The sequence below is a fragment of the Peromyscus eremicus genome, chromosome 22 (assembly GCF_949786415.1).
Source record: "Peromyscus eremicus chromosome 22, PerEre_H2_v1, whole genome shotgun sequence".
Taxonomy (NCBI): Eukaryota; Metazoa; Chordata; class Mammalia; order Rodentia; family Cricetidae; genus Peromyscus; species Peromyscus eremicus.
In genome coordinates, this window is record NC_081437.1 from 7214506 (window position 1) to 7230193 (window position 15688).

General features: G+C 41.9%; 1 protein-coding gene across 1 annotated transcript; it reads right to left on the bottom strand.

Annotated features, from left to right (window-relative positions):
• Positions 1 to 587: 587 nt before the first annotated feature.
• On the bottom strand, positions 588 to 14989 carry LOC131897448 (uncharacterized). Its single transcript, XM_059248370.1, has 5 exons — positions 14730 to 14989; positions 5056 to 5104; positions 4402 to 4453; positions 3491 to 3586; positions 588 to 2373 (listed from the first exon to the last, which is right to left on the bottom strand). Exons 1-5 carry the CDS (start codon positions 14862 to 14864, stop codon positions 1518 to 1520), a joined length of 1188 nt encoding a protein of 395 aa, XP_059104353.1. The 5' UTR covers positions 14865 to 14989; the 3' UTR covers positions 588 to 1517.
• Between the last annotated feature and the right edge of the window lie 699 nt (positions 14990 to 15688).

Here is a 15688-nt window from a genome sequence, read left to right on the forward strand (position 1 = left end):
GTATCTTATCAGAGCCGGTGCTTTGTGAACATGGGGCCAAGTTCACAGATTTTCTATCTTCAAGTGATGGTCTTGGAGTCAACTCCACCATCTTTATATCTCCTTGTATGTCCTGTGATAGGGCTGAAAGAGCTTCTTCCCTTCCTTGAGACTGAGAATCGGGGATCCAATGTACTGATTTATTATTTTGCAATTGTGGACCTGCCGCCAACCCAGCAGACTTTTTGTTTTGGTGTTGTGGTTCAACTGTCAGTTGGCCAGATTTCACATCTCGAAACTGAGACTCAGGTGGCCGATGACACAGATGTCTCACTTTGCAGTTGTGGTATGGGGGTTAATTCCTCATATTGTGTATGTGTATGGTGTGATCTGCTGATGCAGTTCTGGGGCCAAATCCATACATACCACTGTTGAGGTTGGTGGTCCATATTTTTCCATTTCTGGTACTGAATCTATGGTTATGTCCACAGATTTCACAGTTTGCAATCTTGGATCTGGGATTAGGTGCTCAGATTTTACATTCTGTAGTTCTGGGGGAAAGTCCATTGAATCCCTCACCTTAGGCTGTGGGATTGTGCTCCCCCCCCCCCAAATATTCCATTTCCTGTAGCAGTGGTATGACTGGCACTACTTCAGCTTCTGGAACTTGATGCTTTTGGCCCCTTCCTATAGGTACTGCACCTTGATCTGGTGGTGCTGGGATTGTTTTCCTGGATTCCATTATTTGATGATGTGACTTTGGAGTCAGTGACACACACTCTGTGCCTTGAGGTTGTGGCATAGTCCCCACGGAGTCTTCAACTTGACCCTGTAACCCAGAAGTCAATTGCAGAGACTCTTTGGTTTGAGGCTCTACAATTTGTAGTGGTGTACTCATACTTCCTGGTCTTATGGCTTGATAGTTATGCAATGTATCCATCTTCACTGATTCCATGACTTGGTATTGTGGCTGTGGGGCTACTCCTACTGGTTCTATGCCATGTGGACTTAATTTGTCAATCATCTCCATGGAATCCATGACGTGAAACAATGCCACAGGAGTTACCTCCAGGTCATCTGTGACTTGACTCAGTCTTGAGGCCATGCTCCTTAATTTCGTGGTTTGATGCTGAAGATGGGTTACTTTTATTGGTTCAATTACTAGTTTCAATGGCTGAGGAGTTACACTCACTGTTTCTGCTTGATTTGGCGGCTCTGGGGAAAACCCCACAGAGTCTATCAGCTCCGACTGTGATTCTGGGGTTATTGCCATTAAGTCCATAACCTGAAGCAATGCCAATGGAGTGACCTTTATTCTGTCAGTGGCAGAACGTGGTATCTTGGGTGTCAGCTCCACATTAGTTAGCTGCGCCTTATGTGTCTGTAGCCTTTTTTTCTGGAAGACCTATGACCCTCTGCTCTATATTCAGCTCTAACACATGCTTTGAATCCTTTTTCACTAAAGCTTGTTCTTCCTGAATTATGTTAACTCCTAAATTTCTGGGAGATGGTGTGCCCGTTGATATAACTAAAGGATTCTATCTAAGCTCTTGGCGGTCATCCTCGGGTTGTGACTGCCTGTTTGAGGGAAATGGCTGTGAAATGATTGCTTCCGTCCTATGGACTTCAGAATTCACCCCAATGTTCATGTGGAGATGAAATGATGGAGGATCTGGAGATGTGTTGGTATTTTGCTCAACACTCTCAGGGATGAGTGTAGGTAACTGAGTTTTCGGGAGCTCTTCTTCAGGGACTCCTTGTACATCCATGAAATGATTGAGTATGTTCCAGGATTTCTCCACAGGCAGAGGCATCACTTGTTGTCCCAAAGTAGAAACCTTCTGAGGCATATGTCCTTCCAGTTCTCCTCTGATCAAAGGAGAGAGCTGGAGTGGAGCCCATACTAGGGGTCCTGGACTCTCATCCAAATCAGAATCTGACCCACGATTTGATTGACAATGAGTCTTTCCCTTATCTTTTGTTTTCTCTTGTTCGCAAGGATCTAAGGATTCTAAAATAGAGCTAATAAAGGAAGTTTGAGCTTGGAAGGGACGAAGAACTGCCAAATTCGGAGAGAGATCCGATTTCTCAGGATCTGTCAGCTGAGAAGTAGGCAGGGATGTGCCAGGGCTCCTGGGCATAGATGCTTCCTTTTGGGAGGAAACAGGTCCACTATCGCTCTGGAATTGCCAAGCTGTCCCTTCAGGAAACATGGGAAGATAAGACAGGCTCGAGCTGTTGTTGGATGATGCAGAGGACATGCTGTAGTCAGTTGAAGTCTTTCCCTTTTTACAGTAACAGCTGGGTGGGACAATCTCCTGAACCACAATGTCAGAGATGGAGGAAGAAGTCACATCTTGGGATTCTGAAACATTCAGCTCCATAAGTGTTGATCTGAGAAACAAAGAGAAATGTTTTCATTTTCTTTGGAATCAGTAGGAGAAGTTAGAGAGAAGGGAGGGAGTGTCTAGTTCAAATCCAGAATATTTTTAGTCTAAGGGAGAGAAGAAGGAAAAGAGGGGTTGCATCCACAAACATCAATTATTTATGTAAAGAATTCCTCCGCCAAGAGCAAAGTAGACGAGCCCGTCAGTAGAGTACATGCTATACAAATAGAGAAGCTGAGTTCCATCCCAAGAACCCACAGGAAAATAAAAGAACACAGTTCCCCAGTGCTGGGCATGCAGAGACAAGTAGATGCCCTGGGCCTCACTGGACAGCCAAGGCTAATCAGTGAGTCCCAGGGAGTGACTCTATTTCACAACACAAGGTGGATGGCTCCCAGAAATGACACCCAAGTTTTACACAACACATACACACACACACACACACACACACACACACACACACACACACACACATACATACGCACGCACTCACGCACACACACACACACACACACACACACACACACACACACACCTGTGCTTGGCATGACCTGAGTTTGAGCTCTAAGACTCACATGTTGGAAGGAGAGAACTGACTCCTGTGGCTTGTCCACATACATGATGTGGCATCCATGTGCACACATGCAAAAAATACAAATGAATAAAATATACACATATATTTACACCGTGAGGCCTAGAGAAATAGCCCAGAGGTTAAGAGCTGTGACTTAGTGACTGCTCTTCCAGGGGACCCAAGTTTGAATCCCAACACACACATGGTAGGCCACAAACATCTGTAACTCCAGTACCAGGGGATCATATACCCCCTTCTGCTTTCTGTGGGCACCAGGCATGCATGTGGTGCACACTTACCTGTGGGAAAAATATCCGTACGGAGAAAACATAAAACAAATAAAGCTCACAAAATAGTTCTCCACTGCTCCTCAAACTAACTTTTTCCCTTTACCTCCTTCCTTTACTTTCTTTCCTCTCTCTCTCTCTCTCTCTCTCTCTCTCTCTCTCTCTCTCTCTCTCTCTTTCACACACACACACACACACACACACACACACACACACACACACACACACACACCGCCCCCTGCCTAGTAACTCTGTTTCCTGACCTTGCATTATCCAGATGTTGGAAGATCTGTCGAAGACTCCTGTCTATTGACCAGAATACATATTCCTGGGTCCAGTCAGTAGGAAGTCCTGAAATACTGGACACAGCAGAGTATGTCAGTGGAACTGAAGTGACATTACAGTAGGAATAGAAAGATAATTTAGGAAGGAGGCAATTGCTCTCAGAGTAAATGAAGTCAGAGTGCCAGGTATTTTACGTACAGCATTCACAATGAAGATGGTGTCACGGGTAGAAATTCTATTGCTGTCATGAACCCCAATGAACATAAACAAGTTGGGGGGACAGAGTTTGTTTTAGCTTACAACACCCAGGTGATACTCCATTGCTGAGGGAAGTCAGGGTAGGAACTCAGGGCAAGATGGATTCAAGAGGCAGGAGCTGATTCAGAGGCCATGGAGCTGCTTACTGGCTTGCTTTCATGGTTTGCTCACCCTGCCTTCTTGTACCCCCTGAGACCACTAGCTCATGTGTGGTACCACCCACAGTGAGCTGGACCTTCGCACATCAATCATCAATTAACAGAATGCAGCCAGGCATGGTGGCACATGTCTTTAATCCCAGCACTCGGGAGGTAGAGACAGGTGGATCTCTGAGTTCAAGGCCAGCCTGGTCTACAGAGCGAGTTCCAGGACAGCCAGGGTTATATATAGAGAAACCCTGTCTTGAAAACAAAAAAACAAAACAAAACAAAAAAAAATGAAAAAAACAAAAAAAGAAAATGAAAAAAAGAAAAAAAAGAATGAAAATGTTCCCCAGGCTTGCCAACAGGGCAATCTGGGGGAGCAATTAAGGTTCCCTCTTCCAAAATGATGGCAGCTTGTATCACGGTGACAGGAAACTAGTCAGCATGGGTATTTGTCACAGGACAGTCTGTAGACAGACTCTGCTTACCGTGTCAGATCAGCTACACTGACGTTCATCTCTGTTTCTTCCAACCGTGAAACTGTAACAGGAGCCAAGAAACTGTTAGCATAGTGACTGCTGACGTCATCTAACAGAACCCCCTTCATTTAACAATTAGGGGAGCAAAGATAGAGTCACACCCATCGTGAAGCTGATGAGTGGTACAGCACAGCTATCGAGTTTTGTTTTGCTTTTTAAGCATACTATCCTGTCTTCATCATGTACTAGAAGTGACCCAGGAGAAGCCCGGACTGGGAACACAGCGCTGGGGGAACACAGAGATCCCGATATACCTTCCCCTTCAAAGATGTCTGTCCCACATCCACATCCGTGGTAGAGGAATAAAGGTAATGGACCTCCTGCACCACACTCTTGGTAGTTCATCTTTGTCCATCCTCCTCTCCCATACTTTGGGCTCTACATGAAGATGTAGGGACAGAGAAGCCCAAGGAAAGGAAACAATGGAGGATGGAGCTGTCTGACTGACTTTGGAAGGAAAGATGTCAGAGAGATGGGCGTACTCTCCAGGCACACCCTCTTTTTCAACTTTCTTCCACTTCATGTGGAAAGAGTCCTAAAACAGGTCCACAGTTGATCCGTCATCAGCCTTGAGCTGCCCCATAAGGATAGAATCATTCTTACCTCTGAGTTTCCGGATCTGTTTTAGAGATCTGTTTTGTTGCTTGGAAGTCTAGAAACACACAAAAAGAAACCAAGTCAGGTTTACATTCTAGTTTGGGGATTTTATTGACAACACATCTCATCTTATCTAGAGGATAGCGATATGTTTTATCAGTTGTCATCTGCAAACATATCATTAGTTACCATCTCATTTATTTAGTTGTGAATAATGGATTACATATCCTAAGGGACCAGCAAGATGACTCTGTGGGCACAGGTGTTTGACACCGATTCTAATGACATGAGTCCCATCTCTGGAGCCCACATAGTAAAAGGAGAAAAGCAATTTGCACAAGTTGTGCTCACCTCCACGTGCATGCCATTTGTCCATGCGTGCACCCACATACAAATTAGTAAGTGTTTAAACAAACCTAAGTCCTAGATTATTGTGTGTAGTCCTGAGACTCTAGAGGTAAATATGAGTCCTGTGCTCTAGAGACTTGCATTAGTAAGGAAAACAGTCAACTACACAGGTAAGATGCCATGCGGGAGCCAGCAAAATGGCTCAATGGCTGAAGGCACCTGTTGCCAAGCGTTGGCAACCTATGTTCAATCCCTGAGGCCACTATGGTAGATGAAAAGAACTGACTTGTTTAAAATAACTCTGAACTTGAATTATAACCTGTTTTTATGTTCAAGCTATCTGTGTATTATTTCTCCTGCAGTTGTACATAAAATGGTTTTATATTCAAAAAAAGGACAAATACTATAGAATTGTATTACATGAAATATATAGAATATACAATTTCATAGAGACAGAGAGATTAGACGTTATCTCAAGATGGAGAAGAAAGGAATATAGAGCAATGATTTCCTAAGTACAGAATCTCTGTTTTATGTGATGGAAAAGTCCCACAAATGGACAGTAGTATCAGGACATAATATCATGAATGTAATAAATCAATACAATTAATGTAATTAATGAATATCATAAATACAGTTATTGCAAATGTAATCAATGAACACCATAAATGTAATTAATATCATGAGTGTAATTAATGAATACCATGAATGTAAATAATAAGTAAATAAATGAAAAGAAAGGTCTGCTAATAACCAAAAGTAACCACAAACAGAAGTGTAAGGGAGCAATTTACTGGACCAAAAATTAAGACATACCATAAAACAAGTTCATAAGAACAGGAGCAGGCAGGTAGAATTTAAAAACAAAAAAGTTCTGAATTAATCAGGAGGCAGAGGCAGAAGGATTTCTCTGCGTTGGAGACAGCCTTGTCTAAATAGTGAGTTCCAAGACAAACAGGGCTATATAGAGAAACCTGTCTCAAAACAACAAACAAAAAACCCTAAACCCAGCTCTGAAATAAATTCACTTACATATGGCAGCTTAATTGAAGAGAGCTCCACATAGTGACAAGAAATGCTTCCATAGCTGTGATAAGTGCTGTCAACTTGCGAAAATCTAAAATCATGTGGACCTGTGCCTCCGAGCATGCCCATGGGGAACCGTCTTGATAACCATACCTGGGGTGCCACTGTGGTGGCACCATTCTCTGACTGGGATCCTAGACTGAGTCAGTGGGGAAAGAGAAGTGAGCTACAGTTTGGACTCATCACTCATCTCCGCTTCTTTACTGCAGATGCAATGTGACTCGCTAGCCTAAGCCCCTGCAGCTGTGACCTCCTCTACCACGATGGACCAATGGACCATAACCTTGGGTGATGGTGAGCTGAAGTGAACCCTTGACCCATTAAGGCTCTTTTGTTAGGGCATTCTGTGACAGCGACAGAATAGAAACTAAGACAGTGGCAAACAGTGAGAAAAATAAAAGTGGATCATTTCTCAATATGGGATTCAGAGATGGGCTCTAAGTGGGTTGAGAATTCAAATGTCGAGGGGCTGGAGAGACGGTTCAACCGCTAAGAGCAGGGGCTACACTTAACAGAGGACCCAGGTTCGGTTCCCAGCACCCACATGGTGGCTTATAACTTCAACTCCAGTTTCAGAGGATCTGATCTCTTATGACCCCTGGAAGTACCAGGCAACATGTGGTGCACCTGTACACTTACTTGCAGGCAAAATCCTCATATACATAAAATACAAAAAAAAATCTCAATTTTTATGAAAGAATTCAAGTGTGAAAAATAATGTGAATTTTTTGTCTGTGCATGTGCACAAGGTTAAACAAGTGTGCAGGGGTGTGCCTGCTTATGTGGCATGTGCACATGGAGGCCAGAGGTCAGCCTCAGGCATCATTCCTCAGGTGCCACCCACCTTGATTTTTCAGACAAAGTCTCTCATTGGCCTGGAGCTTGTCAAGATCTGAACTGTCTGGGTAGAAAGCCCCAAGGATACGCCTGTCTCTACCCCCAGCCCAGTGCTGGTATTACAAGTGCGTACCACTGAGCACAGATCTCTTACACAATTCTAGGGATGGAAGTCAGGTCCTCATGCTTGTAAAGCAAGTACTTTACTGACTGACAGATCTCCTCATCCCTAAAAACTGCTTTGAAGCAGTCTGTTTTTTGACTTAATAACTAGAAACTCGTGAGAACTGAGAAGCATTGATATGTAAGTGTTAGGACAGCAGAAGCCGAAGAACAGCTGAATTAAGTAGATTCAAAAATGCTGAAAACGGAAAGGAAGAATCTTAATACTTGGCCCCGAATTAAAGAGTTATCATATCCACATGAGCAGTAAGGGGAAGAGCTGCCGTGTTCTTAGAAATATAGGGCATGAGAAAACAACAGGATAAATTCTTTTTTTTTTAAGATTTATTTATTATGTACAAAGAAGAGGGTGCCAGATCTCATTACAGATGGTTGTGAGCCACCATGTGGAAGCTGGGAATTGAACTCAGGACCTCTGGAAGAGCACTCGGTGCTCTTAACCTCTGAGCCATCTCTCCAGTCCAGGATAAATTCTTGAATGTGCTATAAGAAAGCAAGTGCCTACCTAAGTACAAACTTAGTGGAACTACTCAAAAATGTAAGATAGAGTGCAGAAATTTGTTAATAAACATAAGCATAGTACACCTACTGGGCTGGCCAGAACTTACAGAATGATGATGAATCTGAGTGTTTGGAATTTATCCAAAGAATGTGTGGAGGTTTAATGTGACAGAGACACATGCCCATCAGCATTTCCTGCAGCACTATACATAATAACTGAGTTATGGAACCAACCTATGTGTGCAACAATGGAGGAATGGATGTTAAATGTGTGTGTATACACAATGCACTTTTTCTGTCACCAAGAACAAGGTTACATAGTTTTCTCAGGAAAAGGGATGTTTTATAGGAACTCCTATAAAGCAGCTAAGCCAGCCTCAGAAAGACAACATCAAATGATTCTTCTCCTTTGTGGTTCCTAATTTCATAGAGTACATAACCTCACAGATGTAAACATGCCATGAAAGTAGAAATGACTGGAAGAGTTAAGGACACTGTGGGGAGACAGTGAAGGAGAGTGGGGAGGGAGGGGACTGTGTGCAGTGTAACAGTACCAGATACAGTAGATACACACAGTGAAATGATGTTTAAATAATGCAGGACTATTTCAAAATAGCACAGTGGTCAATACACTACACCATACTAATAACACAAAGTGGGGGTTGCCATGGTCATAGCAATGGTGCAGAAAAACCAAACATGTACTCATGTGTGTGTGTTTTTTTTTAAGACACTCAACAAAGTAGAAATACCTGGGAACTCCCCACAACATAAATTGGGTCCAATGTTATCCCCCAACTTGATATGTTGAAATCCTAACCTGCAAAGTAATGGTATTAGTAGATGGGGTGTTTGGGAGGTAGCTGTGTCATGAGATGGAAAAACTACAAAACAATGTTGTAGAGAGTAAATAGTAAATAAGACATCCTTTGTTCATGATTGGAAGGTTTGATGGTAAAATGACATTACCAACACAATCTATAGATTCTGCAGGGATGCTGTGTAATCCCTACCCAAACCCCAGTGACCTTTTTTGTATAAATGAAAACCCTGTCCTAATAATCCCTATGGAATTACAGAGATCCCTCAGGAGCCAAAACAACATTGAAAAAGAAGTTAGGGCTGGAGGGATGGCTCAGCGGTTAAGAGCACTGGCTGCTCTTAGAGAGGTCCTGAGTTCTCAGCAACCACATGGTGGCAGGCAGGGATATATGCAGACAGTACATTGTATGCATGATAGATAGATAGATAGATAGATAGATAGATAGATAGATAGATAGATAGATAGATAGATGATAGATAGATAGATAGATAGATAGATAAAAAATAAATAAAAAGAACAGTCAGAAGACCCATACTTTCTGATTTTAAAACTTTTAAAATTAAAGGTGGTACACACCTTTAATCCCAGCACTCAGAGACTGGTGGATCTCTGTGAGTTTGAGATCAGCCTGGTCTACAGAGTGAGTTCCAGGACAGCCAGGGCTACACAGAGAAACCCTGTTTTGAAAAACCAAAAAGAAAAAGAAAAACGGTGTACAAAACTACAGTACTCAAAAATAGTTGTGGTACTGGTTTAAGAATAGACATCTAGAGTAGGGTGGTGGTGGTGCACGCCTTTAATCCCAGCACTTGGGAAGCAGAGGCAGGCGGATCTCTGTGAGTTCGAAGACAGCCTGGTCTACAAAGTGAGTTCCAGGACAGCCAGGACTGTTACATAGAGAAACCCTGTCTCTAAAAACAACCAAAAAATTTATTTAAAAAATAGACCTATAGGATCAAAGGAATCTAATATTAAAAGTCAGCTGATTCTCTACATAGGCACTATGACCATTCAATGCAAAAAGAATAAGCTTCAGCCAGTGGTGCTGAGACAACTGGATAACCACATGTAAAGGAATGAAGTTGGGCTTTTTACTTCATATCATATTTAAAAACAAACTGGAGATGGAGTGAAAACCTAAATGTAAGAACTATTTAAGTTATGAAACTCTTTCCAGATAAAAAAGAGGCAAAGAATTAGGCTTGGGGAGATGGTTCAGTGGTTAACAACAGCACATACTGCTCTTGCAGAGGTCCCAAGTTTGATTCCTAGCATCCATATCACACGGCTCACAATCCCCTGTAACTCCAGATCCAGGGGGATCCAGCACCTCTGGCTTCTGCTGGCACCTGTGCTCATGCTCACACTCACAATTACACAAACACACAATTTTATACACACACACACAACACACCTTTTTAAAAATAATAATAAATCTAAGCAAGAAAAAAGAGTGTAATGGTTAATTTATGCCGACTTGGCTAGGCTATGGAGCCCAGTTGTTTGGCCATATATTAGTCTAGAACATTTCTTTGACAGTAATTTTACATATGATTAACATTTAAAATCAGTACACTTTAAAGCAGATTGCCTTCCATACTGTGAGTGGGCATCACCCAATCAGCTGAAGGCTTTAAGAGCAGACAGAGGCCAGAACTCCCTGAAGAGGAAAGAATCCTTCCGCAAGACTCAAGCACACAAAAGTGTACCCATTTTTCTAGCCTGTCCTGTCCTGCAGAGTTTGGCCTTGGGACAATGACATTAACTCTTACCCAAGTTTGTCTATGAATTTCAGAGGAGCTATGAGAGCCTATTTCTTAACCTTAATATATCCTCCTTTGCTGTGTGTGTCTGTGTGTCTGTGTCTGTGTGTGTTTGTGTGTGGTGTGGGTATGTGTGTGCATGTGTTGTGTATGGTATGTATGTGTGTGTGTGTGTGTGTGTGTGTGTGTGTGTGTGTGATAAAGAACAACCTGGTCTTTATTCCAGATTCTTAGTACAGAACTCCAAAAACCCTTGCAATTCCATGAATATTGAGGGAGTCTGTTATATTAATGAGATGGAAATTCGGATTTGCTTCTATTTTTAATTGAACAAGCTGGAACAATCATCATTCTAAAATCTAATTAAGACCTGACCAGTCAATATATTTATGCATAGATGCATAAATCTCAAACAAAATATCAGCAAACTGAATCTAATGAATCTAATTAAAGTATGGGGACTAACATTACAAATGTGTTATACATATCTTAGGAATTCACAGCTGGTTTATTATCTTACATTCTCATGCAACTCAGTACATTGATTGCACAAACAAGAAAAAATATATGACCATCTAAATAGAGGCAGGAAATATACTTAATATTTAGCACCCAGTATAAAGAGATTTAATTTAAAATTTTAGATTTTTTTAAAATTAACACTAATTCTTGCTAAAACTTCCTTAATTTGGAAGAGAATATTTGAAAAACATACATAACTGGTGAATTATTGAAAAATGTCCTTGACTTAATAAAGAGACAGATGCCCACAACACATTGCTACTGAATATTGTACCTGAAGTCATAATCATAAATGAAGGCAAGAAGAACCAAGACATAAGGTTGGAAAAGAGGTAATAAAACTGTTGTTATTTACACATGACATGATTTAGAGTATATTCCTACAAGAGGATAAAGTCAAAGTGATACACTTAGCAGGGTTCTCTAAGCAGCTCAGTATGGAAAGATCTGTTGTATTCTCAGGTTTCAGCATCATTTGTATAAAATGGTATTTACAAGGGGTGGTGGTAGTGCACATCTTTAATTCCAGCACTTGGGAGGCAGAGGCAAGTGGATCTGTGTGAGTTCAAGGCCAGCCTTGTCTGCAAAGTGGATTCCAGGGAAGCCAGGGCTACACAGGAAAACCCTGTCTCAAAAAATAAAAAAGAAATTATAATATTATACCAGGCCTGTGGATGTAGTTCAGTGGTGGACTGCTTGCAGAGAGCACAAGGCTCTGGATTTGATCCTTAGCAATAAAATATGTAAATAGATAGACATAGATGACAGATAGATAGATAGATAGGTAGATAATATGGATAAGATAGATAGATGATAGATAGATAGATTTAGATGATGATAATGATGATGATGATAGATAAAAATAAAATGCCATGCCAAATCGCACATTTTTGCCTCCTGATGATTATCATTACCTATGAACTATGTCACCTCTTCCTACCAGAAAACAAATTCTGATAAATCTTAGAACCAACTTCCTCATGGTTTTAGTTCATTTTGAGCTGCTGAATTAGAATACTTATAATCAGTTCATTTATGAGGGAGAGAGGTTTAGTTGGCTTCATGGTTCCAGATGTCTAAGATCCTAGAGCTAGCATGTCCTTCCCTTCACATGAGGATGTCTAAGAGCCTAGTGCTAGCATGTCCTTAGCTTCGCGTGAGGTCTTTGCGTAGCTTCAACTCACAGCAGAGGCAGAGGAGCAAGTGGATGTGTGTGGAAGACAAAAGGGGTCCCGTCTCCTGTGGCAGCTAACCCAGTCCTCAGAGAGTGAGGAGCCATGCCTGTGAGACCTTAGTCTGGAAAGAATGCATTAAACCCGCTTGAAGGTCACACTTTCCAACCCTGCTCCTCTGGCAAATGCATTTCTACATGAGTTCTGGATAAATCTCAACTCACTCACATGAAGTACGAGAGGCACCAGTTGTCAACTGACGACATGGAGGGGCATTACCATTTTTCCTAATTTCAGAATATTTTATACATGTGTACAATAAAATATAATCATACCCACCCCTCCCCACTCCAACTTCCCCCATACATACCCCACAATATACCCACCTCCCAACTTCATGCTTTCTTTTTTTATAACCCACTAAGTCCAATCAGTGTTGCCTAGATGTGTATGGCTATACCGCATGGGTATTTGATCAACAAAATGTTGATTGTGAAATCGAGAGAAATGACCCTTTTATCCAATACATGAATGAAACTAATAAAATAAGAGAGACTCTGTAGATTAGAATACAGAAACATATTGTTCAATCTCAACATTCAATATTGAGTTGGGCTAAATAATAATTTATGCCATTAAGTTTCTGAGTGACTATTGAAATTTAAATGCTGGGGAGTATTTGAGGTATTAAGGAATTACTCAGATTTTATTGTTACATTTTTAGGTGTAATAATGATATTGTGATTAACCTGTTTTTCTTTTTTTTCTTTGTGGAGTGGGGCAGGATCTCAAAATATACATACTAAAACATTCACCATGAAATTATTTCTGAATTGCCTCAAAATGATTGAGTGACAGGTCTCTGAAGATTCATCAGACCACCTTTAATTTTTTTCTTATACTAAGGATTGAATGCCTTGTTCAAACTAGGCTCATTTACCAATTCTGTGTGCCTTTGATTTGCCTGAAATTATCCTCAATAAAAATCAAGGAAAGCCGGATGGTGGTGGCACATGCCTTTAATCCCAGCACTTGGGAGACAGAGGCAGGTGGGTCTCTGTGAGTTCAAGGCCAGCCTGGGCTACAGAGTAAGATCCAGGAAAGGCGCAAAACTACACAGAGAAACCCTGTCTCAAAAAACATAAACAAAAAAAAAGGAAAAAAATGTACCCGAGATGTAGCTTAGTGGTAGAGTGCTTTGCCTAGCATGAGCAATAACCTGAATTTGATCCTTACTAACACACACCTAACACACACACACACACACACACACACACACACACACACACACACAGTGCACAAATGACTTAATAGGCAGTTTACAAGAGAGAATTTCCAAATGGCTAATAAACCTGAGACACTGCTCGGTGTTTAGTTATGGGGGTTGCACAGGAAATCACAATGCGATACCACACACTCACTGGAATCACTAAAATAAGAGGTGGGTGTGCCAAGTCTGGGCAAGATCACAGGACTGTGGGGGAGCCAGTCACTCATGGTCTGCTCACATGATCGAAAACTCAGAAGAGGCACGACCTACTCATGTTAAACACGTGCACCACGAACTCAAACAATTGTACTCCTTCTGGAAATAAAAATCCTACAACAAAGTGTCACTTGATTTTCTTTGTCTCGTCATATGATAATAAATCTTTCTTTATAAAACAAAGTCACTCTACCGTCTGTCTCCCATCCCGTGTGATGGACAATACCCACAGCACCCTTACCACATTCTTTTTCCCAAAGTTATGTCATATGAATGTGTCACTTCAGCTCGAGCTCCTAGACAGCACTTTCTCAGCATCTAGTACATTCTGCCTCGGTGTCTATTTGATAATAGATCCTAAAGCTACCGTTACTACTACTTCCTTCTTTTCTCCTTCTCCTCCTCCTCTTCCTCTTCCTTCTCCTCCTCCTATTCCTTTTCTCCTCCTCCTCCTCTTCCTCCTCCTCCTCCTTTCTTCTTCCTTCTTCCCTCTTCCTCCTCTTCTTGGTTTTCTGAGACAGACTCTCCCTGTGTAGTCCTGACTGTCCTGGAACACACTATGTAGACCAGGCTGACCTCGAACTCAGAGAGATACTCCTGCACCATGCCCATCCTAACGCTTCTTGAAGTGAATTAAGAGAAAGGCAAGCTGGGCAGTGGTGGCTCATGCCCTTTATCCCAGCACTTGGGAGGTAGAAACAGGCAGATCTCTGTGAGTTCAAGGCCAGCTTGGTGTACAGAGTGAGTCAGGAGAGCCAGGGATACACAGAGGAACCTCGTGTCAGAAAACCAAGACAAGAAACAAAAATAAAAGAGGAAGCCATCTATCAACGCTGTCTCAACCCCCCTCTCCCCTCCATCCAGTTCTTCCTAAGGCCCAGAGGATAGGCATTTAAACAAACCTATAGGGTTCCAGCATGGAGAGAAGTGAGTTTCGAGAGAAAGTGGCTGTCACGTACCTCTGTCTTGGCTGCCACCTTTGTCTGGCTCTGATACCAAGAAAACAACACCCATATTCCATAAACAAAGAAACCGAGTAGCGTAAGGCTGAGATGTGTCGGCAGGGGGAAAGCGAGCCCCCATATTAGGGACATTTCTCAAGCCTATGCCCCTCTCAACTACAGAGTGTCTGTCTCTAGACTGAGATTCCATGACATCACAATAGACAGTACCAGGTAAAGCCAGTGTACACTCAGGTCCCAGCTGATGCCCTTCCCTGTGGCTGACCTTGGCTCTGAGCTCTAATAGCCAAAGCTCAGGGAAGAATCCATCTATGAATCTTCTAGGGTCCAGGCAGACAAACTCGTCACTAAGGAAGGAGTGGCGAGGTAAAGTTTCAAAGGTCTTCCAAAATGACTTGTTCTGACTCACATTTTCTTTGGAGCCGGTCACTGTCATAAACTGGGATTGGGTCTATGGCCATAAATTTCAAACTGCAGGTTAGAACACAGAGTCAAGTGGAATCTAAGAGAGCTGGGATAGTTGAAGTGGGAACTCTCAGGGACTTTGAGGCACCTGGTTTTCTAAGTTCACAGGTCTCCATATTGCCTAGTTGCTGTTGACCTGACAGACATCACACTAAGCAGTGGCCTTAGAGGATCTACAGTCTTACTGCCAAGTTTAGAGTAGTCATGGATCACCACACCATCTTATCAAGTCAACACAGTGCAAACAATACTGATGTGATCAATTCATGTGATCAAAATTATTCTTTTCATACAGGAACACTAATGAACCACTGACTGGTAGGCATCATTTCAGAAGACAAAGTCTTTTCCCCCCACAGTATATTCTGTCTATAGGGGCAATACAATTAATATTCTTGGGAAACCCACTAAAAAAAGAAATAGTTAAATAAATATAGTGTGTGTGCTTTATGAAGCACTATGCAATTTCTACAAGGATTTTAATTATAAAG

Excerpts from the sequence above, each read along its gene's own strand:
- LOC131897448 (XM_059248370.1), bottom strand. The coding sequence starts at position 14,864 with ATGTCCCTAATATGGGGGCTCGCTTTCCCCCTGCCGACACATCTCAGC. Across the intron at positions 5,105-14,729 it reads AGGTGGCAGCCAAGACAGAG|ACTTCCAAGCAACAAAACAG; the intron begins GTACGTGACAGC and ends GTGTGTTTCTAG. Across the intron at positions 2,374-3,490 it reads CAACATCTGGATAATGCAAG|ATCAACACTTATGGAGCTGA; the intron begins GTCAGGAAACAG and ends TTTGTTTCTCAG.